This window comes from Colobus angolensis, unplaced genomic scaffold, assembly GCF_000951035.1.
Source record: "Colobus angolensis palliatus isolate OR3802 unplaced genomic scaffold, Cang.pa_1.0 Scaffold465, whole genome shotgun sequence".
NCBI classification, from domain to species: domain Eukaryota; kingdom Metazoa; phylum Chordata; class Mammalia; order Primates; family Cercopithecidae; genus Colobus; species Colobus angolensis.
The window spans coordinates 1,710,790-1,737,638 of NW_012118099.1; the positions used below are offsets into that span (position 1 = coordinate 1,710,790).

General features: G+C 38.3%; 1 protein-coding gene across 1 annotated transcript in view; it reads right to left on the reverse strand.

The window, feature by feature from the left end:
• EPB41L4A (erythrocyte membrane protein band 4.1 like 4A) overlaps positions 1-26,849 on the reverse strand; it is a 256,390-nt gene that overhangs the window by 69,787 nt on the left and 159,754 nt on the right. The window contains exons 10-12 of the mRNA XM_011958280.1: positions 8,956-9,047; positions 7,895-7,972; positions 2,901-3,022 (exon numbers count right to left, since the gene is read on the reverse strand). Coding sequence (XP_011813670.1) covers positions 2,901-3,022; positions 7,895-7,972; positions 8,956-9,047 — 292 coding nt within the window. The remainder of the gene's footprint in view (positions 1-2,900; positions 3,023-7,894; positions 7,973-8,955; positions 9,048-26,849) is intronic.

Consider the following 26,849-nt stretch of genomic DNA (forward strand, 5'->3'; position numbering starts at 1 on the left):
CTACAAAAAATAAAAGATTAAAAAAATTAGCTGGGAGTGGTGCTGTGTGCCTGTAATCCCAGCTACACAGAAGGCTGAGCTGGGAGGATTGCTTGAGCCATGAGTTCGAAGCTACAGTGAGCTATGGCCACAACACTGCACTCCAGACTGGGTGACAAGGTGAGACCTTGTCTCAAAAAAAAGAAAAAAAAAAAGAGAGAGAGAGAGAGATCCACCTGATGCTGGGAGGCTGTCCTCCAAAAAGGCTGGGCTGCGCATTACGGGGACAAGCTTACAACAAATCCTAGACTTCCTTTGTCCTCTGCTGCCCATGTGTAAGTAACACCTAAGCTTCATGTAATTTGTTGCATATGAGCATGTTCTCTCTCAATGGACTCAAAAAAGTCGGTAACCAATGCCCAGTAAACTTACTCCACAGTAGTTTTAGCCAAATTGCCTTTTACCTCTTAGTTTCCTCATCAGCTGAAGGGAGGTAACAATAACAGTGATGTGGCAAGGTAATCTACTGCAAATTTAGTCATGTTTTATTCTTGTCAGTAGAACCACCAGAAAGAACTTATTTTCTCCCAGCCCAACAAGAGGAAGGGAACTACAGTCAGACTTAGTTTGACTTTAGAAGCATTAAGTCAGGTGATACTCTCACACACAGGAATGGCAGAACAAACTCATACACTTTTCTTCACAGGCTTGGCAAAATGATTAACTGATAGACATTATAATGCTATGTCAATTTTCACACAATGTTCAGATGTTAATATTGTTACTAAAAATTTCATTTACTTCCTATAATGTGCTAGACCCAGGAGATCTGGGCTCCTGCACCAGCCATATCTCTGAATAATTGCTAGAACCACATCTTCCTCATCCATAAAATGGGATGTACTCTTTCCCTTGCCCCACCTCACAGGGTGAGGTTCAAACAAGATAATATCTGTGAAAGGACACTGGAGAGTGTTACACAAGGGTGATCTATAAGCAAGCCACAAACTAACGTCAGTGATATTACTTCACAGTAAAATTCTGTGAGCAATGAGCACTGAACATGTATTAAAGCTGATTGATCAGGTGGTTTTATTAAAGACACTGTCTTCATTAAACAAAAAAATCTGAATAACCCAAATGTCCATCAATAGTAGAATGAATAAATTGTCAAACACTAGAATACTCACAGCAAGAAAAGGAACGTGCTTTAGTACACACTGTATGTAATGTTGGCAGGAACAATCAAGACACAAAAAAGCACACACTATGATCCATTCATATAATGTTAAAAACAGGCAAAACAAACTAATTTGTTCAGGAAACAATGACAAATTATAATGAAAAGAAAGGAATGGGCCGGGCATGGTGGCTCATGCCTGTAATCCCAGCACTTTGGGAGGCCGAGGCGGGCGGATCACGAGGTCAGGAGATCGAGACCATCCTGGCTAACATGGTGAAACCTCGTCTCTACTAAAAATACAAAAAATTAGCCAGGCATGGTGGTGGGCGCCTGCAGTCCCAGCTACTCGGGAGGCTGAGGCAGGAGAATGGTGTGAACCAGGGAGGCGGAGCTTGCAGTGAGCAGAGATCACTCCACTGCACTCCAGCCTGGGCGACAGAGCGAGACTCCGTCTCAAAACAAAAGGAATGAAATTACCACAAAGTCAAACAGAAGTTTCCTCCAACTGAGGGGAGGAAATGGTTATCAGAGAAACGCCCATGTGGCACTTTGGGGATGCAGGCTATATTAAACTTTGTATGTGTGTACACACATATGTATACATGTATGTATATGTCCGTAAGTATATATATTTTATTTATATGCTTTACATATATTATGTTGCATAATAAAAGACTAATAACAAGAAACCAACTGGATTCTGTACAAATGAAGCTCAAATTAAGTTACCTCAATAGTGTTCCTTTTTTTTAATTTGTATTTTTAATAGATAGGGGCCTCACTTTGTTGCTCAGGCTATACTGAAACTCCCAGGCTCAAGCGATCCTTCTGCCTTACTTAGCCTCTTGAGCATCTAGGATGACAGCCTCACCACCATGCCCAAAAGTGCTGTTTTTTGTTTTTTTTTTTAAAGACTCTTGCTAAGAGCTTTTTCCATTTCAACTCAAATACATCAAACTAAGAAATTATTCAGTTTAGCATTTTGTCTTGTGTGGTTTTTGTTTGTTTAAGAGACAGGGTCTCAGTCTATCACCCAGGCTGGAGTATAGTGGCATGATCATAGCTCACTGTAACCTTGAATTCCTGGGCTCCAGCCATCCTCCTGCTTCAGCCTTCCAAAGCACTGACATTACAGGCATGAGCCATTGTGTCCAGCCAATATTTTATTTAAAATAAACCCCTTCAAAAAGAAAGTATGGGGCCAGGCATGGTGGTTCATGCCTGTAATCCTAGCACTTTGGCAGGCTGAAGAGAGATGATCACTTGAGCGCAAGAGTTTGAGACCACCCTGAGCAACACAGTGAGATCCTAGCTCCATAAAATAAAATAAAGTAAAATAACCAGGCATGATAGTACGTGCCTATAGTCCCAGATACCTGGGAGGCTGAGGTCGGAAGATCACTTGGACCCAGGAGGTCGAGGCAGCAGTGAGCTATAACCATGCCACTGCACTCCAGCCTGGTGACAGAGCAAGATTGTAACTCAAAAAAGAAAAAAAAAGAAAGTATAGTCATTAAGCAGGTCATGATGATTCAAGATGACTATTTGTCTTCCTAATAATTACTGTCTGCTTGAACATTTCCAAGATCAAAATTGAAATTTCTAATATTAGAAAATTTTAATACTAGAAATTTCAGTAGAAAGACTACAGAGTTATAGACATCACTGAGTATATCTTACACTATCAGCCTAAAGAGAAACAAGGTTACACAGATAACTCAGGGGAGCCATGACTTACCAGTTGGCTGTGTTTGTGCTATTCTCTTAGGGTAAGTCTTGCTTCGACTTCTCATCACATTCTGATCAGGCCGGGGAAGCTGAATAGAAAGATCTCGGCTCATTTGCAAAGCTGTCCTGCCACTTGAAAGTGCAACAGTTTGATTAGCAAAGGTAAAACCACACAGCCACAAAATTAAACAGGTCATTCAGAACATCTGCCAAATATGGAGAGAAGAAAAAACACACAGACTCACTGGTTTTAAAATGATTCTCATTGCAATAGTGATCAAGGGAGTGGTTATGAAATTCTAGGAGGAGATTTACATTAGATAGAAGGAAAATCTTTCAGAGGAGGAAACAGGAAGAAAGGATTTATTAAAGGAGGAGTTGGATTTCCGTAGAATGATGGGCTAGAAATAAAGGTTGCTGAGAGTCTTTAAGGTCACAAAATAATACAGAAATTAAGTTGGGTTAAACTGTGGGAGGGCAATGATTCCACATGAGCTCCATGTTGTACTCACACAGCAGGCTGTAAAGCATCCCCCACAGAACCACTCAGTAGGATTTTATTCTGGACTCTGCCATGGCACAATTAGCTATTTACTTGCCCACCTCGCCTGGGCCAGATCAAGTGTCCAGGAAGACTGAAGGCAGGCCTAGAACCCCATGCAAAGCACTGCTGCTCTACAGATTCCATGTGGATTCCAGGGCAGCTTTCCCTGGGGCTGAGTCAAACTTCTCAAGTAATTTTCCCAAGGAATCATGTGATTTAGTTTGCTGGATTTCAGTGAACATTCATCTTACTAACAATTTATTCCACAACTGCTAAATTTGAGCAACTGAATGGCCCTGGCTTTCACGCAGGAAAATATCATTTAGGTACAGGAAAATCACATTTCTACAAGTCTAGTTTGATTTACCACAAGTACAGCCATCTATGGGAGGAAAAAAGTCTTTTAAGGGCCCCAAATCCTATTTATCTTACATTTACAGGATAAATATGGGTCAGTATCTCCCCCAAAAAACAGATTAAACAGACTTAAAATTCATCTTTCACGTGTTTCTGTGGAAGTTCCTCATCCTCACTACTTCCTCTGCCTTTATTAAAGATGAAGATGCCTACAATCCTCATAAAAATGACTCTGCATTAGGCTAAGTTGGGACGTGTGGTATGATCTTTGTTCCAGGGGCGCATCCATGATGCCACTTCACGTTCAATAACAGTTCATGGAAATTCGGGAGGGGAGAGAAGCAAACTGACAGATTTTCTTTTGCTTAAAATGTAACTTCTTTTAAAAAGGTACACAGGATAACAGATTTCCAAAAAGCTAAAAATCCACATAAAGTGCAAATGTTCATTATTATCAATGGTCTGGAGTATGAAGATAAGGCCTACTTTCAACAGACTCACTATTAAGAGAAAGTCTTGGGCACTGTGCACTTCATCTCACAGAGGGAAAAATGTTCCCCCTAAAAATATAACCCCATATGTGAACCACTGAGGCATTTCATAATCAGATTTTATTATTCAAATTTTTCTCATGGTTTCTCTCTCGGAACAAAAGACAAATGAGAAAATCATATCATAAGATTAGAAAGACTGAGCAACAGAAGTGTAAAGTGATTTGCCACAGGCTGTACAGGACCCAGCACTAGAACAAGCTTTCTGAACTCCAGCTGGTCAGTATGGCACAGCCTGGTGGCATGGGAGAAGGAATAGCACATGTAGCTGTTGGGTTTGAAGTTGCAAGCCCTGTTTAAAGCAAAGCTCTGCCTTTTCCTAGGTGCGTGATCTTCAGAAGGTTATTTGTAAAAATCCTTGCAGCCTTGTTTTCCTCATTTATATTTCTACTTGTTCTTACAATTTCCTGGCAGAAGTATTCTTATATAGCATCCTATTTCCTTGTAGCAGAAAGTAATTGACAAGTATAGAGATTTACAGTGTAAGGTGATGAAAGTCCCCACGCATGTCTGGTGGCTCTCTGTTACGACAGGATAGAGCTTTATTTCTGTGATCAACTACTTCCCTGCTGCCTCTGGCACACACACACCCCTCTGCATGCTGGGTGGCCGGCCTCTAAATGAGATAGAAAGAAAAGAACAAGAGTAGAAATACTCAGGTTCAAAATCCTAGCTTTGCCACTTACTGATTAGGGATGCTTAATTACTTTACTTTTGGAGGCTCCAATTTCTCATCTATATAAAGGGGGATATGAAACCTCTTTGGCAGGTCATTGTGTGGATTAAATAAAGCTGCACATGTGAAAGCAACAGACACAAAGGAGGTTCTTATGAGAACGTGGTCTCTCTTCCATGCTTCATAGAATGTGAAATCTCATGACAGCTCCCGTGAGTTAAGTCCTACAAGGAGGATCTGGGTTCCTAAGGGAGTTTCTAAGCCCTCCTTCTCAATTCTCGAGTGTTAATTCTACACAGCTCATTAATTCATCAAAACTAGGAGCACCCCACAAACTTAACGACAGGTAAAGGCAAGGTTAATTTGTAAGGGGCTCAGGAAAGATAGCAATGTATAACAAAATGTTTAAACAAAGATTTCTATTTCAGATTATTGGTCTCTGGTAATAAAACAACAACAACAACAACAAAAAGTATTGGAACATCAGATTTCAGCTCAGCCTTTCCTCACAAATTTAATTTTTAATCTTAATTGTCCCATATCACTAAAAAAGTCCGATTTTTCCCTTAAGTAAGCACTAGTTTTCCCAAAAAGTGCCACTGTCCTTGGCATTTTGCAAGACCTAAAATGCAAGAGAGAGTAAAGACTAGATTCTTGTCTTTCTCCATCACACGCACGTACATGCACAACCACAAAGACACTAACACATCACTATAAACACATACACAATTACACACACAAACACACCCAGACACCTGCATTCATACACTGCAGCCACTTGTTAGGCTGTTCTTTATACCCTATTCTTTAAAAGCCTGCAGGGTGAAAGGAGGAGAATGTGTTTCCAGAGCTCTGCTTTCATTCCAGGATATCTCTGGAATATCTCAAGAAAGTGACAGGCATATTGTGCTGGTTAAACTCTGGTTGCTTGCCCTCTTTTGACAATAAACAGTCTGTATGCTAATGACCCCCCAGCAATCAGAGACTCATCCCTGCCTAAGCTCTGGGCATCGTCTTTCTTCCAAGGTTGGTATAATGTTAGTGTTTCCTACATACAGACATGTAGATTTAAGATTCATTAAGACTTACTAGGCAGTTAACATCAGCCACAAAATTAGAACAGATTTAGCATGGCCTCCAATTTTGCAAAGGTTACTTTTAATCACTTCCTTGGAAGAAATGATATTTAATATGCAAAATCCAGTAACTTCCTAATAATAATTCCCAGTAGCCGCAACATTTGCATTTCAATAAATTTGAGAACTCAGGTATGGCTAACTTTGTGGAAGCCAACAACAGCGTATGTTAAACAGGATAATTAAAACTTTAATAGTGTGAACATTAAGACAGATGTCTTTCTACCAGCTCCATTTCAGGGACGAGGAGACATTCTCTCTATAACCCTGGTGGCGTTTTTATGCCACAACTGGAAGAACAGTCCAAATACTGACTATTACCTGCTCTTCTCAATATAAACATAAATAATACTTCCTTAAATTCTTCATAATTGTATCACCATCTACAGAACAACAGTGAAAACCTAAAGGTTAAACATGAACATATCAATGAATACCTTCATGTAAATTCCAAGAATATCCATAATACCATGACACAAGTATTTTTTAGTCATGAAATGAGCAAATTTTCAACTAAATAATATATAAAAATGAATGCACTGAATATTTAATATTCATCACCCTTTTATTGATTATCTTTAATCTCAAATTCAAGACCCAAAAAGTACATTATAAAAGAGAAGAATTAAAATCTAGCATAGAGGACTATCGTCCTGAAAATGTTTGCCTTGGCTTTTTTTGTACCTCCTAAGGGAGCATTTCATTCAGTGATGTCTCCAATGGAACTGACAAAAGTGTCCCATCTCTGTGACACTAGGTGGCATTTCCCCACCCTGCTTGGGTTTTACAAGGCCCGGGGACCTCTCTCGTTGTTTGAATAATACTGTAGCTCTTTGAAGGCAGAAGTGGGTAGATCTGATTCTTTGTATCTGTGGGTACCTAATACCATGCCTTGCACATCACAGGCTCTCTCCATTGAACAGAATGAATTGAAACAAGACAAATTCTTTTTCAAAATATAGAACCCACTCTCATTTTTAATGCTGGTATTAGAAAAAGACATCAGCAACCTGCCTAGCTGTATGACAATCAGGCTTTTTCCACAACAGGCTAACAGTTTGCCTAATGGTTATAAACATGAGCTCTGCAGTTACAGTGCCAGAGGATGGATCCCACTGCCCTGCCTCCTAGTTGGATTACCTGGAGAAGGGACTTGACCTCTTTGAGCCTTAGTGTCCTCATACATCAATGGAGCTAATATTACAGAAGATTGATAATTAAATGAAGCAATGAATGGAAAACATGTATCACAGTACGTAGCACTTAGTAAATGCTCAATAAAGTTGAGATATAATTGCTAGCATTACTACATGCAGGCTTTATGCTGCAGAAAAAACATGGTTTGATGCACAATATAAAAAGTATAGACTGTATTAAATTAGGGGATCAACTGAATGTCTTAAAAACACAATTAGTTACTATTCAGAACATCTACATTGTTTCATAATCACAAAACACATGCAATTAAAAATAAGTGATAACTGTATCAAAATGAATTTCTGAAGATAATAAACTTTACTATGGTCTAAAAGCCCACAACACAGCTAATGCAATGTTAAATATAATTAAATCTTGAAAATCATGTTTGTTGAGAAAGTTTTAATAAACCGTTATGCTTACAAAACACATTGGCAATGCAAGAAAATAGAAAAAAATAAATCAGAAACTTCATTGAGCATAAGAGCTGAATTAAGTATTTATTTACAAACACATCCTCCCAAGGAAAAAAATGTCATTTACCTGTAGCGGTGCTTATAACGTATGGATCCAAACTTGCTGAGTTTTCTTGACAGTGAATTAGATTCATTTTCTGGCATTCTAATCAATTTGTAAAAGAAAATCAGACAAAGACTCAACGTTATAGGCATTCTGGGCTACCCCTTACTCCTAACACAAACTTTATAAAGGACCCCAGCCACTTTATAAGAATACTTCTCCAACATCATGTTATTCATATTCCATGAGGATGAAACAGGGAAGAACTCAATTTTGTTTCCATTTAAAAAACAAAAACAAAAAATAAAGCTTAAGGTATCACCAGCTAAATTTTTGTTTTATCTTTACAACATAAAGATGTAAAACAAGGAAAAAGTATCCCCACAATCCAAAGGTCAGTTCTCTAGTTTCATCTGACCTGACCTCCCAGGAGGACTGCATGCAGTTGCCAGCACCTTATTCATCAAGACATTCTCTTTCCTCGTTTCCCAGGATACCACACACTCTTCTGACTGCTCCTTCTCATACTCTAGACTGGCTCATCCTGGCCTGTAATGTCGGGAGGGGCCACCAAGCTCAGTCCTTGGAGTTCTGCTTCTCTCTCCACTGTTTCCATTGGTGACCTCATCCAGCCACTTCTGTAAATACCTACTTAAGTGACATCATCAACTTTGGTCTTTCCAGTGAGCCTTGTACACCCAACTGCCTTATCACATTTCTACCTAGATGGCTGATAGGCTGTTAAAATTTATTATGCACAGAACACTCCATTTCCACCAATACTACATAGGTGCTAACAATGGCTGCACGTTTTACATAAACCTAAAAATATTACCTCGAACCTTTCTTGTAGTATCAAAAATATAACTGTATCTATGTGTATAAGTACCTATGTGTATATATATGTACACATACATGAATATATGTGTGCATGTTTGTATTAATATAATCCAGAGAATTAGGAATTGAGAAAATTAATAAAAGGGAAACAATTCCAAATTTGTTTGTAGACAGAATTCCTTTTATAAAAACAAATGCCATTTTCATTTATTAAAACAACAAACAAAATTTTTACATCAATTTACCTAAAAAATGTATGATGTTCCACACTGCACTTCCAGAGATGCTTGCAAGCAGTTTTACTCCGAGCTTCAAAAAAGAATGAGGTTTCATTACACTAAGAGAGAAAGAGAGAGAGAGAATATGAATAATGACCAGGGAAGGAAGATAGCATTCTTCAAGTAACAGCTCCCTTTAGGTAACAAAAATTCAAGCAGAGAGATTATTGAAAATATATAAAGAATAACTGTCTCTTGATAACTATTTTTGGAGAGGTGCATTAAAATCACCTTCCATCAATTAAAATTTTATAAATTCCATTTAAATCTTAAAGCACCTTTATTACCTACTTTACATTGCCCCATGACGATAGACAGTTTGCACAGTGGCGGTGAAATACTATAAAATCTCCCTCATAAACAGCCACTAATACAGGAAAAGCACAGACCATGTGAAAATCAAAACCCAATCAAAAGAAGATGTCCATAAATCCAGTCCTTAAGTGTATTACTTTCAGGGATGAACAAGTCACACATAAAGCAATGAGTAAAGAACCTCAGGAAGAACCACCAGAAGAAGTGAACACCCCAGCAGCATCATCTGGAAAATTAAATAACGTCTCTGATGCCATATTTCTCCATTCTACGTCAAGTTACTGAGTGGATCAAATTAAACAATATGCATATGTACAGTATCATATAATAGGTGTATAATACATGTTAATTATTTTAATCCAGTAGTTACTTCTCTATATTTAATATGTAAGAAATAAAACAACATTGAAGGTACAAATCAGCCCTCTATATCCAAAGGTTCCACATATGCAGATTTAGCCAAACTTGAATCAAAAATATTCAGAAAAATACAAATTTAAAAAGCAACAGAGCATAACAACTATTTACATAGCATGTATATTATGTGAGGAATCATAAGTAATCTAGAGATGACTTCAAGTATATGGGAAGATGTGTGCAGGTTATATGCAAATACCACACCATTTATATAAGGAACTTGAGCATCCTCAGACTTGGGAGGAAGGTTTCTGAAACCAATACCCTGTGGATGCTGAGGAGCAACTGTACAAGCATACCTTGGAGATACTGTGGGTTTAGCTCCATACTACTGCAATAAAGTGAATATTGCAATAAAGTGAGTTGCACATATTTTTTGGTTTCCTAATTCATGTAAAAGTTGTTTACACTGTACTGTAGTCTATTAAGTATACAATAGCATTATGTCTTAAAAAAAAAAAACAACATACATACCATAATTTAAAAATACTTGATTGGTGAAAAATGGTAAAAGTCATCTGAGCCTTCAGGAAGTCATAATCTTTTTGTTGATGGAAGGTACTGCCTCAATGCTGATGGCTACTGACTGACCAGGGTGGTAGTTGCTAAAGGTTAGAGTGGCTGTATCAATTTCTTAAAATGAGACAACAATGAAGCTTTCTGTGTTAATGGACTCTTCCATTCAATAAAGATTTCTTTGTAGCACATGATACTGTTTGATACCATATGACCCACAGAAGAACTTCTTTCAAACTTGGAGTTAATCTTCTCAAACCCTACAACTTCTTTATCAATTAAGTTTGTGTAATATTTTAAATCCTTTGTTGTCTATTTTAAAAATGTTCACAGCATCTTCACCAGGAGTAGATTCCATCTCAAGAAACCACTTTTGCTCATTCATAAGAAGCAACTCCTTATTCCTTGAAGTTTTATCAGGACATTGCAGCAATTAAGTTATACCTTCAGGTTTCACTTCTAATTCTAGTTTTCTTGCTATTTCTACCACATCTGCAGTTACTTCCTTCACTGAAGTCTTGGACCCCTCAAAGTCATCATGAGGGCAGAAATCAACTTCTTTCAAACTCCTGCTAATCAGAATAATTTGATCTCCTGCCATAAATCATAAATTATTTTAAGAGCATCCAGAATGGTGAATATTTCCCAGAAGTTTTTCAATTTGCTTTGTCCAGATCCATTAGAAAAATCATTATCTATCGCATCAATAGCTTGTAAAATGTATTTCTTAATAATATTTGAAAGTCGAAGTTATCTCTTGATCCATGGGTTGCAGAAGAGATACTGTGATAGCAGGCATGAAAACAACATTAATCTCCTTGTACAATTCCATGAGAACTCTAGAGTGACTAGGCACTTTGTCGATGAATAGTAATGTTTTGAAAGGAATCCTGTTTTTCTGAGCAGTAGATATCAACATTGGGTTTAATATAGTCACTAAGCTGGCCCGGGAGCGGTGGCTCACACCTGTAACCCCAGCACTTTAGGAGGCTGAGGCAGGCGGATCACCTGAGGTCAGGAGTTCAAGACCAGCCTGGCAAACTTGGCAAAACCGCATCTCTACTAAAAATACAGAAATTAGCCAGGCGTGGTGGCAGGTGCCTGTAATCCCAGCTACTCAAGAGGCTGAGACAGGAGAATGCCTTGAATCTGGGAGGTGGAGGTTGCAGTAAACCAAGATCACGCCACTGCATTCCAGCCTGGGTGACAAGAATAAGATTCTGTCTTGGAAAAAAAACTACATACACACACCCATATGTGTGTGTATATATATATGTATTTTTTTCTAAGCCATCCTGTAAACAGATGTGCTGTCATCCAGGCTTTGTTGTTCCATCTATAGAGCACAGAGTACAGTTAGCATCATTTGTATGGACCCCAGAATTTTCTGAACGGTAAATGAATATTGGCTTCAACTTAAAGTCACCAGCTGCAGTAGAAAATAACAAGACAGTCAGCCTGTCCTTGGAAGCTTTAACGCAGGCATTGACTTCGCCTTATAGCTATGAAAGTCCTAGATGGCATCTATTTTGTCTCCACTGAAAATCTGTTGTTTAGTGTAGCCATTTTCATCAATAATTTTAGCTAGATCTTCTGGATTACCTGCTATAGCTTCTAAATCAGCACTTGCTGCTTCACTTTGTACTTTTTATGTTATGGAGATGGGTACTGTCCTTCAACCTCATGAACCAACGTCTGCTAGCTTCCTACTTTTATTCTGCAGTTTCCTCACCTCTCTTAAACTTCATAGAATTGAAGAGAGTTAGAGCCTTGCTCTGGATTAGAGACTCTGGTTTAAGGGAATGCTGCAGCTTGTTGGATCTTCTATCCAGACCACTCGAACTTTCTCCAAATCAGAATAAGACTGTTTTGTTTCTTATTATTTTTGTGTTCACTAGAGTAGTTCTCCAAATTTCCTTCAAGATTTTTTTCTTTGCATTCACAACTTGGCTAACTGACACAAGGGGCCTAGCTTTCAGCCTATCTCACCCTTCAAGATGACTTCCTCACTAAGCTTAATCATTTCTAGCATTTGATTTCCAATCACAGAAGCACAACTATTCCTTTCAGTTGAACACTCAGAGGTTATTGTAGGGTTATTAACTGACCTAATTTCAATATTACTGTGTCTTGGAAAATAGGGAGGCCTAAGGAGAGGGAGAGAGACAGGGAATGGCTAGTCTGTGGAGCAGTCAGAACACACACATCATTTATCAATTAAGATCACTATCTTACATAGATGCAGTTTATGGCACCCCAAATCAATTACAACAGTAACATCAAAGATCACTGATCACAGATCACTACTGAAGTGGCTATGCTGTCCGGGGTATATACCTTGGGGTTCACTGTCATGCACTGAGAAAGAATTCAGGACATGGACACATGTGGGTAGGTTAAGGAGTGGAAAGTTTAATAGAGAGAAGAAAGGAGGGAGGAAAGCAGCTCCCTGAGAAAGAGAAAGAGACATCTGAAAAAGGGGGGAGGCCATGGACCACAGCAGATTTTATAGGCAGGCTGGAGAAGGCGGTGTCTAATTCATATAGGGCTCACAGAATGGCTTCATCAGATATGATGTCTACATAGTGTGCGGGGAAGGCTGGTCACCCTACCCTAATCTTCTTATGCAAATGGGCTTTCCAGTTGATCTGCGCCATTTTGTCTGCTCCTTTATAGTACATGTGGCTGGCAGAGAAGGGAAGATGGACCCACCATTTTGAAAATGTCTTGTCCTTAGTTCCTGCTGGCACCCACCTGTGCAAGCTCCTAGCTTGCAGGGTGCTCTGTGTTAGAAAATGATTCGGGACTGCTTTTCATTAAAAAGAAAAGCCTTACCAAGGAGGACTCCCATGCCCGTGTTATCTACCTAAGTAATTCCTTCTTAGCTCCTGTATCGTTATAACATATATAATAATACTATTGCAAGAATTACCAAAATGTGACATGGTGACATGAAGTGAGCATATGCTATTGGAAAAAAGCTACCAACAGATTGACAGGGTTGCCATAAATCTTCAGTTTGTAAAAAAACACAGTGTCTGCAAAGCACAATAAAGTAAAGAGCAAAAAAACAAGATATGCTTGTAATTCTAATTTTGCAGGAAATACTACTTATATTTTAAGTAACTGAATAGAAAACTAAGCAAAACACAATATGAGTGCTAACATAATAAACCACAAGCTCTGTGAAGTTACATACTTGTTAATTTAATTTCAAAGCTACAAACCAAACTCAAGTCTCAAATGAAGCAAATGCCTCTGAAAATGAGGTTTCTATGCACTCATAAACACAAAACAATCAATGCAAAAGAATAATTGAAATGATTTGTCTCCTACTTTTAATAAGGACAGAACATTTACGTGTATAAAATTTCTCCCAAGTCCAACTTGAATGATGCTTCCCAACTTAGGAGTTTGTCAGATGAAGAGATATGATGGAAACTACGCCAACATACACACATTACAGCAAGGCTAGTTGTAATTCCAAAACCTTGTCTGGTGGAGGAAGGAAGTTAGGAAAATTTTCAGGTTTCTGGTTTGGGTGCTACTAAAATATAGCAAGTGGAAAAAATGGGCATTTGGATGACAAGGGAATAGACTTTAAGTTCAGGTTAAGATATTCTGATTTTGAGGTCCCCATGGGACACCTAGAGGGCCAATAAGGACGCAGGTGCAGAGAGCCAGAGAGAGGGGACATCTACTCACACAGGTGATCTCACCATGTGAACAAGATGGCTCAGGGAGAGCGCACAGAACGGATGAAGGTGAAATCACTGCAAAGATGCTCCTGAAGGTGGAGTGAGAGAGGTCCAAATATACCAGGAAACAGTGTCAGACAGGCTGGGAAGAGAGAGTACAACTCTCAAGTGACCCAGAAAGGTCAAATCGAGTTTGAACAGAGGTTACCACATTTCACGGTAAGAAATCTTCCAAGGCCTTTGTGAAGGGAATAGGGATTATACAATTAGAGGTGAGGAAGAAAAGTCAATGAATTCAGAAAGTGTTTTCCTTAACAGCAAAAGAAACTGCTGGCAGAGCTAGAAAAGGGGACACACAGGAAATCACAAAAGCTCCTCCAGGCAGGGAGGGAAAGCCCAGGCTTCTGTCAGAAGATAGGAGCCCTTAGAGAGAATTTTTTTTTTCTTGTACTTTTCTTTTTTTAAATATCCAGTCATGCATTGCATAAGGATGTCTTGGTCAATGATGGATCGCATATATAACAGCGGTTCCTTAAGATTATAAAACGCATTTTAACTGTGCCGTTTCTGTGTCTTTGGATACACAAACACTTACCGTCGTGTTCCAATTGCCTGCAGTAACACAGCACAGTAACATGCTGTACAGGTTGGCAGCCTAGCAGCAATAGGCTATACTGTATAGCCTAGGTATTGTGAAAGGAAATTAAATTTGGGGACCCCAAACTCATTTAGCTAAAGGGATAATTCAAGCTGGGAACTGGGTCATGCAAACATGCCTCTCCTTTTTGGTTCCTAAATAAGATTGCTACAAGATGAAAAGCTACATGCCTCCCCCGTATTTTTCCCACAAGGAAATTCCTAGTGAGCTGTTAAAACTTTACCATGGCAATGCAAATTGATAGCTTTATCTTTACAGGTACAGTCACCCCAGACACCAATGCATTACCTGACTGTTTCCTTACCCTATTTTATCTATATTATCTGATGTAAAATGCAGATTCTCCGCATTTTTCCTCTGCCCCTTTTGTGTCATCCTATGTAAAAAAAAAATGTAGATTCACTGAGGCAGACAAAGGCATGAATGACTATTTTTCCCTACCTCCCTCTTACATGAAAACTATATGCTTCTCAACATCCTATCTTTGGCCCTTTAAATGTGGAGCTCTCAAAATCATCTTTGGAGAAACGCATAGACCTGTCTCCCTGGCATGTCCTTAACGTTGGCAGATAAATCTAAAATGATTGAGACTTGTCTCATTATTTTCCTCGACTGTCAGTGTGTAGTAGGCTAGACCAGCTAGGTTTGTGTAAAAATATTCTATGATGTACACACAGTGACAAAATCGCCTTATGACTTGTTTCTCAGAACATATCCCTGTCATTGACACATGTATAACATGTACATGGTATAAACGCCAAAGTTATTGAAGTGGGTATACACTGACAACTCAATCTCCCTCCCACCACTGTCCCCAATTCCCTTCCCCAGAGGCAATCACTACTCTAAGGGGTGGGTGTTTTTAAGGGCACTGAATGACCCTAAAATAGAATGTACAAGTTATTCATTTAAAGTAAGTCTGCTTGTGACTGCATTCTATCAAGATAAATTGTTAAGGTAAAGAGAAGACCAGGAGAGGCTACCCCTGCCCCTCTCCCACTACGTCCTTCCTTACTACGTAGACCCACCATTTCCCTGTGCCTTTCAACAATGAAAGTACTGTGTGTGGCAGGACATACTGAGAATTACCACCTACTAGAAATGATGGCTGAGAATGACTTCTCTGTGACATAAGACATTTTTACGTTTTTAGCAAAATAATCCAAAATGAGGTATAATTTAAGTAAATAAAAATATCAAAACTTATTTAATTACATGCTTCCAAAGACTTCCAAGACTTTTGGAATTTGCTGATATAATACAGGTCCTGAATTCTTTCAAATGATGGAATTAGGGGTTTGAGTCAGGTTTACCTAGGGACCCATGGGTCTTCCAAAAGTCTTGGAAGGAGAAGCAAAGTGTTCCGTCTTAAAATAAAACAAAGTCTCCTCTAAATCTCAAACTTTTCTTAGTCTGGTTTTCAACTATTTTTGTCAGGTAGGTCACTGTATCCTTTTACTTTTCAAGTAGAGACTTGGTCACAGAATGCCTAATTTTTAGTAATTTTTTAAAAAAACTACCATCACTTAAGGAAAGGATAAAAGATATTTCAAATCTAGCCAGAATTCAGTTTTTCTCAAGTTTCCTTGGGTACAAATATATTAAAGGATCAAAAGCGCCTCCCCACTGGCTTCCTAATTATTTCTGCCAAGTACAAATGACAAGTATGAACTCATTCTCCACTTATAGTGAGCTTTAGGACAAGCTGCCTATTTTTTATCCTGTTCCTGGCAGAATGATCCAAATACTAAAAGGAGGCTTAACATAATTGAAACAGGAGCCAGGTATTCTGAATAAATTCTGTGTACTTTTGCCATGTACAGTAACTGCTGGCATGAATTCCACTGCCATGGCATTTCAAATATCTCTTTCTACCACTCTCACTTACCAAACCTTTTCCAGATAAACATGGCCAATTAGCACATTTCTACTCATTCACACAAAGATGAACAGCTGCTTAATTAAAGAAGTTCATTCCAATCTCCTGCTAAAATACTTTAGCCAAGAATCCAATGCTCGCTTTTTGTAAAATTACTCAAATACCTTTATAGCTTTGGTCATTTCATACCAGAAGCAAAGCTATTCTCTGAATCTATTTCTTTTTACTTCATAAACCAATCAAGCATGAGTCATTTGTAAGTCCAGTATCACATGGATATTACTGCCCCATGGGTGTCTAGGTAAACCTGACTCAAACCTCCAATCATTTGTAAGAATTCAGGACCTGTATTATATCAACAAATTCTCAACCTAACTCCCTCTGGTCTTCCCAGTTTCTTTTCCCATTTTGGCTGACTATGTCTCTCTTGGCAAGCTTAAAGAAAAAATCTACTTTTGCCTAGCTTCTTCTAAGGGTACTGGGATTCCTGATAGGATCACTGAAAGGCTCACACTGCCAGCAGCACACCCACTTATTCTGCCTGGGCCTAGTCCCATTTCACTGCCTCTCTTAAGCCTGTATTCTTGACACAAGAATGCAATCCTGTACTCTGACAGGTTCCTCCCTGTTTCTGTTTTGGGAAACAGCCACAACTGGACAGTCTGCCTTCCCCAGGCTCCCTAAAATTATGGGTATGAATACCTTTCTTAATCCCATTATAAACCTGGCTCACATCCAAGGTCACACTAGAAGTAACCCAAGATACATGGTATAGGTCATCACTGAAGAGCAAAAGAGATGAGTACATCTAAGGAGAGTAAAATGCAATCATTATATAAAATACCTGAAGGTCTACAGCAGAGAGGTTTCCTACCGATGTTCCACAGAGGTGGGGGCAGAGGCTACAAAGAAGTGTGACGATTACAAGTCTAAAGTACTGTGAGATTTTTGCTTTTTTCTTTCTATCCAATTCACACAAAATTTACATTAACTTGCAATCATTAACTGAGTTTAGGTTCCAGGGAGAGAAACAAAAATAGTCAGACGGCTGGAAGCAAATGACTAAAATAACTTTCTTCTTAATTACTGATCATGCAAAGGCAGGCAAGTAGTCGAACCGCAATCTTTATTCTCCAACTGGAAATAGATACCAAAGAAAGCTTATAAAATTTTAAGCTTTTGAAAAATTTTATCTTTCTAAATGGTGAAACTGACTGTAGTTTTAAAAATTAAACTATGTTGGTATACATGATATCCTGGGCACAATGTCTGTTTTAATTGCTTTCCTCATATTTTTTCATGTTCTCTTTTCTAGGCATCCTGAGTTTAAACCTGGCTAATGAATTGAGGGTGAGTCCTGCAACAAAATTCACCAATTTTGTCATTACTTGGAAAATGAAGTCAGAAGGAAATTTTAAGACACTGAATAAAACATGATCGTATTCTTTCCAGTCTTTACGCGATGCTCCCCAAAGAGTGTCTCTTACAACATTAGGGTCTTGCAATATTGGCATAGAGGGGTTCTTTGCTAAGTATGGGAAACACTGGGCTAAACACCCAGACCTTTAATGCGCTTATACATACTGTGAATCTCCAAGAGCTGGTAAGGTTGTAGGTTGTTTTAATTTATTTATTTATTTATTTATTTATTTATTTATTTATTTATTTATTTATTTATTTATTTTGAGACGGAGTCTCGCTCTGTCGCCTGGGCTGGAGTGCAGTGGCCGGATCTCAGCTCACTGCAAGCTCCGCCTCCCGGGTTCACGCCATTCTCCTGCCTCAGCCTCCCGAGTAGCTGGGGCTACAGGCACCAGCCACCTTGCCCGGCTAGCTTTTTGTATTTTTTAGTAGAGACAGGGTTTCACCGTGTTAGCCAGGATGGTCTCGAACTCCTGACCTCGTGATCCACCCGTCTCGGCCTCCCAAAGTGCTGGGATTACAGGCTTGAGCCACCGCGCCCGGCCGGTTGTTTTAATTTATTTGAGCAAAGAACTTTCTTTCAGGGAAGTGTATGGTAAGTACATACTCCAGTTTAAAAAATATTGCACTATACATAAACAACCCTCTACACATACATACACACACACACTTTTAAAAAAAATTGAAATGCACGTAATATAGTTACATATTTTTTAATTGAAAAATCATTGTGCATTTCACACAGCACTTGAAGAATAAAATTAATTTCCATTTCTGCATGTATATTTCACAGTGTAAGAACAAAAACAGCAAAATATTCTAGTACTCTTATCAGCTATATGGGTTACATTTCAAAAACATATGCTAAATGTGAAAACCATCTTACCCATTTTATAGATGAATAAGTTGATTCTTGATAATTATATACAACTCTAGCTCATAGAAGCATAAATTAGAATTGAATAGGATGTGTTAGATTACATTGCTTCTCCTCTTTTTTCTTTTCCTTCAAAACTTCCAAAAGAGAGAATATAAGCCAGAACATAGAAAATATTTACATCATATTCCAGTAAACCTTGAAAACTACCATGTTGAGCTTATTCTTATTATTTGAAGGAATTCACAGATATGAACATAGAAGTCCAAATGGATTTTTCTGTGTGCCCGTTACATGTCGAACTTTGCACTAGGTGCTTGTAACTTCACAGTAGCTTCATAAGAGATCTTATCATCCTCACTTTACAGATCAGGAAACGTAGTTAAATGTTGTTCAGTGAACTGCCCAGTTAGTGAGCGAGAGACCTGGACTTAAAACATTTATTTGATCACATATCTAACAGTCCATCACTAAATCTGAAAGATTCCAAATCAAACTGCCATGTGGCATCAGGACCCAATTATTACTAACAGCCACACTTAAGAATAGTTGGGGAAAATATTAAATCTATAGTTCCAGGACTTCTATACATTGTAGTTGGAGACACAAAGTGGTACAACTATGAGTGAAGCAGGGGCATATGGCAATACCAAACAGAACTACCTATGCACTTACGCTGTGACCGAGCGATCCCCCTACTGGGAATTGAACCCATAGACATCCCTCCAAAAACATGTACACACAAAATTACTGAATGAAGAAAAACGTGTGACTGTAAAATATTGAAAACTTTTTCTAAATATTCAAGCATAAGAGATTGGTTGAATAAACTATGTTACATACATTCAATACAGTGCTATCTACAAAATAATGAGAAAGCTCTCAAAGAACTGATATAGAATAATTTCTAGGAGATATTACTAAGTGGGGAAAAACCCCCAACACAGTACAAAAGCCCATATAGTATGCTACCTTTTAGGAAAGAAACAATGAAGAAAAAAATGTGTATCTTTACAAAAAGAAACACAGGGAGCATTAACTACAAAACACTGAAGTTGGTTACCTACAAGGAAGCATGGCAGAACAGGATGGAAGGAAAATGGGAGTTGGTGATAATTCTCTGAGTCTTTGAGTAACTTTGATTTTTGAAAGCAAGTTAACCTTCTACATATTAAAAAATAAAATTAAACAAGAATGTGAAGGAGAGGGAGCTATAACTAAAAACAACCTGAAACAATAAACCTAGGTAGATTTCCAATGAATACATGAGCACAGGAATGAAGAAGGAAGACATGAATGGTGAGAAGGAGGGAAGGGAAGGGAGGACCAATCCAAGTAAATTTTGAACACAGTATTTGACTCTTAGGCCCTCTGTCTTGGCAAAGTGGTGCATATGGATGAAAGAACAGCAAACAATTGTCCATTTTAGTGGTCTGACCAAAGCAATTCTGAAACTATGTGGTATGTGTTATAGAATTGAGCAAATGAGTAAATGTGTGCTTTTTTGGAAGCCAAGGTTCCCATGGCCAAAGAAAGGACATACAAATACAAAATGAGGGAGGGTAAGGAAGAACCCTGTGGTTATGGACAGGAACTGGAGGTATGCTGTGAACTCATGATTTCTAAGCTATGTATCAATATGTGTATGCTTATATGCACATGTGTACATGTATTTCTATTTCTATATATGTGTATTAGGGTCTATGTATGTGTATATGCATGCATCTATTCCCTAGCTCTGTCAACTGAAAAGACCAAGAAGCAAAATCACCCTAGTAGCAATGACCACACCTAGCACCCAGATCTAGACCATTTCCCAGTAAAAGGAACCAGAGCTCCTTGGAAGAATGGTTGACACTCAGGGTAGGGGCAGGGTTGATACAACATGCACCTGAAATATACTACACCAAAAAAAGAAGGTATTTGCCCCAAAATGATGGGGTGGGGGGCAGATCCAAAAGGCAGAGGAGTCAGATTGAAGGGGTTCCCATTAACCAAATCTGAACAGCAAAATAGTTAGGTACCTATGTGAACTAATGCAAGAAAATAAAACCAAATATCAGGTGTTCTTACTTGGAAGTACGTGGGAAATAAACATTGAATACACATGAACATGAAGATGGAAACAACAGACACTGGGGACTACTGGATGGGGGAGGCATGGGCTGAAGAACCACCCGTTGGGTACCATGCTCACTGCCTGGATGATGCAATCATTAGGACCCCAAGCCTCACCATCACACAATACACCCACGTAACAAACCTGCATATGTACCCTTTAACCAATAATAAAAGTTGAAAATATTAAAAATAAACAGGTATGCAATATATTTTAAACCACTGAAAAAATAGAAGTTAATAATTACTGACAATAGATAAATAAAAGGGAGAGAAGGCAGAGCTCTTGCTTCAGTGGAATGCTGAGGGCTAACTCATAAATGTGGAGGGAGTAGAGAGCTAGAAAAAATCAGCATTTTGCAACCATCTTAGTAGAAGACTGGATCAGGCAAGAATCCTCAATGAATGCTAAATTTATAGAGAATTTTAAAGAGGAACTGGGTATTTACATTGATTTAAATGTCTCCCCACAGACTACTTATTAGTTGCAAGAGAGAAGCAGGAACTATACAGCAGAGAAATCAAGCAACACCATAATGAGTGATCAAACTTAACAGCCAACGAGGGACAGGTGGTCACCATATGCCCCCAGATGAGACACCTGAGAAGGACACTATTTCACCTATGCAGCTGTACATCTAGGAATGCATAACCTCAGTCTAATCACAAGGAAACAGTTGAAAAACATGAAACAAGAAACTGTTTTAAAACAGTGGGGTATAACTGTATTCTTTTAAAATGTCAATGTTATAAAAGATAACAAAATGCTATGAAAGTGTTCCACATTAAAGGAAGTTATCTGTATTCTATACCATAGGGGGGAAATGCTAAAAAGGACATTATTAGGTCAATCAACAAAATTGGAATATGGAAGCTAGATGGTAAAAGTATTATATCATTATTAATATATTAAGTTGTTAACCATACTGTGGTTACATGAGAATATCGCTATTCTTAGGAAATACACAATTACATATTTATAGTCTATGACATACGTAACTTACTCTCAAAGAAAATGGCCTGTGTGTGTACAGTGAGAAAGAAGCACAAATAATAAAGGAAGTGAAGTAAAACATTAACCATAAGTGACTCTAGGTAACAGTAAATGAATGTGTTCTTTTTAATATTTTAATTTTTACAACTTTTTAAATAAATTTTGAATTATTTTCAAATAAAAATACTTTTTAAAAATCTATAGTACCATTTAAAATGTGAAAGGAACCCCTGGCTTAACGTGAGACCTCTTGCACTTGTTGACAAACAGTGATGACTCCTGGCCATCACCGCTTCCGGTGTACTCTCCTTAAAGCAAGCCCAAGAGTTCTGCCAAGTGGATCTCATTACTCACAGCCAGAGTTGCCAGGAACCTTTTGGTTCTACATCCTGTCACACGGGGTAACTTTAGCTGAGGTTAGTTTCCTGAGGTATTATACACAAAAGTAAGCACAGCAGCATTTATTCATTCTTTGATTTATTTCACAAGTGTGCTTACTACATGCCGAATTCTGGGCTTAGTCCTGTGTTAGGAATTATATCTTCCTCTTGTTGCCAAAACCAGTGAATTCTAGTATCATCCTAAATTCTTATTTTCTACAAAAACAATAAATCTGCTACCAATCAGAAACAATTTAACCCCCTAAATGCTTCCCAAATCTGCCCACTTCTTTCCATCTTTACAGTGAGTCCCCTCTTGTATCCTCTTGATCATATTTCCTACCCCGTTTGCCTCTGTGCTCACGTCTGTGGAATGTTCCACCCTGCAGCCAAGTGTGCTTTCTGAAATGCACATCTGATCATGGAGGGTGAAGTCCAGAGTTAATGTAACACCCAATTTCCCCGCAAGTCCTCAATCCATTCTCAAGTGTTGACTCTGAGCTCATGCCCACAGGTAAGAGAGGCCCTCCTCTGAGAAGGGTCAGGCTGAACCAGGTAGTGCACTGGAACCACCCCACCTTCTTTAGGTCTTCTACCCCATATCTCCAGAGGAAATGGGCAGACATGGAAACCCAATCATCATTCCCTTCCCAATCGACTGGACCAATTCTCATGATGCTCCTTATCTCTGTGTATTTCAGTCAGCCCCAAATAATGCTCAGCACACCCCCTTGCCTCTTTCTTCATCACTACTCAACCCTGAAACCCTTGCTTTGTGCCCTCCAGAATTCATGACCTCTCATCAGCAAACTCCCTCGCTCCTCAGTCTGGTCTCTCATATGTCCTTCACCTTCCTGCATTAGGAGACACCCGCTATCCCTGAAGACCCTGTTTCCACTACAGCCCTCAAGGGATGGCTGTGTCTTCTGTCTCCATTGTTCTTGCATCTCTGAATCTAAAAGTGGGGAGGATCCTCCCTGCTCCACATTGCTGTTTTCAGACCATTCTCTTTCCTCCCCTCTAAAAAAAAAATCCCAGCTTTGGATCTCATCAGTTGATGAAATTCTGCAATCTTTCATGGTGGGTGTCATCCTTAAAGTAATCCTCTTCATATCTTGATGTTGGCACAGTACCTGCCAGCTATATTTCTATTGATTCCCCTTGTGCCAAAAGTCCTCCAAAGAGTTGTCCACACTCACCTTCTCCAATTCTTATCTTTCTGTTACCTCTCTTACGGGTTTTTCTTAATGAATATGCATCAATTTATTTGTTCATTCTCCTGTTAATGGAATTCTGGGTTAATTTCTTTTTCTGACTTTTACATAAGTGCTGCACAGAACACCTCTTTAGGGTACACATACCTAAGAGGGGAACTGCTGGGTTGAAACTCACTCTTCCAATCCACTGAAACTCATCTTCTCAATGATCTCCTACATTCCTAAATTCAGTGGCCCATTCTCAGCCCTTACCCTATATGACATATCAACATCATTTGACCCATGCTTAATACATGACTTTTACTTGGCATTCAGGATAATAAGTGTTCCTTCTACCTCACTGGCTGATTCTTTTCAGCCTCCTTTGCTGATTCTCTCTCTTCTTTTCTCATTTATACTCATTTTCCCAGTGATTTCAGGTAGCCTCATGGCTTCAAAAACTAGCAGATGGCAATGATTCTCAAATTTATATATTCTGCTCAGATTCTGGTGCTGAACTCCAGGCTCACATAGCTCACTTCTTATTTAATATATCCACTTGTATGTCTAAAAGACATCTCAAATTCAACACGTTCAGAACGGGACTCCTGATCTGCCTCCTCAAGTCTGCTCTATCCATAACCTTCCCCACTTCGCCTGATGGTAGCTCTATCTTTCCTGCTTCGCAGGTCAAACTCGTTTAAGTGACCATGACCAGGACTCCTCTCATATCTGCCCACATTCAGGAAACCCTGCTGGTAAAATCCACAATCCAACAGCTTCTCTGCATTTTGACTGTTGTCACCTTGATCCACTGAGATAGAGACACTATCATCTCTTGCCCGGATTTTGAAATAAGCCTAAGTTGCTGAATGAGTAAACAAGGAACAGTCTTGGTTCTCAAGGTATTCAGTGAAAATCAACCATCTGATAATAAACTTAAAAGAATGTCAACACCTAGTAAAAAACATGTATTCCTAAAACCAAGAACTAACACATAGTGATAAAATAGTAGTGACATTTTCATTAAAACAGAAAGCCAATCAAGGATGTCTTATACTGCTATATCACTTAGTACCCTTCTAGAAGTTCAGACTAACACTATAAAGTGTGAAACATAAACAGTAGAATTGAAGGAACAAATTATTTTCATTTGCAAGTGATATACCTATAAAAATTTATGAGAATCAAATTAAGAACTCTCAGCTGGAATACAAGAATTCAACAAAATGACTAGATCTGAGATAAACAAATAAAATTCCATGGCTTTCACTTCTCCTAGCAAAAACCAGTTAGAAGAAATAATAGAAAGAAAAGATTGCATCCACAATAGCAAGAAAAAAAGTAAAACACGTAAAAAGAAAACTTATCAAACACCATGCAGGAACATCTGAATAAATTTAACAAAAAAGGGAAAATTCTTATGATACAATATAAAATACAAAAGCATGTACAAAACCACATAGAGGATAATCTACATTGATGCATATACACATTCACACTGACAGGGTGAAATCTGGAAGCAACTGTATCAAAATATTAATCATTACCTCTGAGTGTTAGGATAATGAGTAATTTTAGTTTTCTCCTTTGCAGGGTATTTTCTGGATTTTCTATAGTCAATATGTACGATCTTTATACTAAAAGTTTAGTTTTTTGTACAAAATTATGTAAATAACGCTACTTATTTGGAAGCCTAATGCATGAAAGTATCTCTGAATTTGGCCTAAATGCAATGACCATACTAAGTCTGACCAGACCAGCAAACCAGCCGAATAAGCATTTCAACCATTCTTCATGCTGAATGTGATTACTGTTCCAAGTGATGGGTTTTAAGGGGCTTTTAAATTCAATTTGTGAGTACGGTTAGGCCTCCATAATAATCAACCATTATGTAAATCACTGCTCACAGAGAGGTACCCTGGTGGAGAAAGAGAAAAGACCCACAAGCAAGAATACTTAGGAAATAGAATGCTTTGATAAATTAATGTGATACTTAATAGCAATAAAAAAAATCCTTTAATTCAAGCCTCTGAGTTATGTGACCTGCTTTGTCACCTTCTTACAGATCACTGACATTGAGCTTAATGACCTAGAAGTGTGCAGTGCCTTGGGTCTCCCCAGACATCCATTTCATCTCAAAGCTGGGAAAGGAATGAGGTGGGGACGGGAGACACCTGAGCTGAGTACGCAGGAAACAGGGTCATTCGATGGACACTGTCATTTGAAAAATAACACGATGATATCAATTTTGTTGCTGTTGTTTTTGCCTAATCATGAAGAAGTCCAAGAAGATGGAAGTTCAGGTTAGCTGGGACTTGCCAAATATTTATCCTGAGACAGTAGTAGACATATATTTTAAGGCACTGTAATAATAACATCAAAGTCATTCACCAGAGGACCTCACTCACAAAAATAGCTTATAAGGAAAGAATACTTTGAATAATAGTAATGTTTCCATAAAAGTCTTTTGATTATCATATTCTGCTAAAAAAAACTTGAAACATTATATTCAAATATATTTAACAGACTTTATTCCTTGCATTATTATTATTTAGATGAATTATTATTCATGTGAACGTAATGAATAGCAACATATGGAGAAAACTACAAAACCCTCCTATCTAATTAGCTACTCTACTTTTTGAATGATTTTATTTCAGTCTTACATTATAATGCACATCTTTTAAAATTGAGATGTCTAATCAGGAGCTGAAGAACACATTGGATTTCCTCCAAACTAGACCATAAGACAACTATATGGCTTCTATACTATCATTTCTTCAAAAATCTGGAATTTCACTTCCTTACAAGTTGTTAAAACTAATTTCAAAATCCAATTTTAATTGCATCAGTAAATGGCAGCATGCCATATAGTTCAGGATGAAATAATGTTTTTTTCCTATTAGGAGAACAAAGAGTAGCACCAGGTTTTCTGATTTGGCAGCACACAGTATCTCAGTGCATCAGTTCAATGATCATTCAACAGATACTTATGAAGTGCCTACTACATGTGAGGTACTCTTCCAAATACCATGCCCAAACGTAGCTGCAGCTCTACTATTCCTGTCTCAATGTGTGCATGCTTAAGCACCAATTTACTTTTCGTTAATCAAGAAAATCAATTAAACTCCACTTAGTTTTTGTTCTGCACAAAGTTAGTATCAAAGAGACAGAAGGGTAGATCCTCCTACATCATATTTTCACTCATGTATCCCATAAATATGGACTGAACATCATATTTTCACTCATGTATCCCATAATATATGGCTTACAGTAGTAGCACTTCAAGGAAGCATTATTTTCACAGGTAGATCAAAAGGAAGCTTTCACATCCTTGCCTTCTTTTGACCATTTTTCTCAAAGACACCCATCAAGGCATGAAAGCACA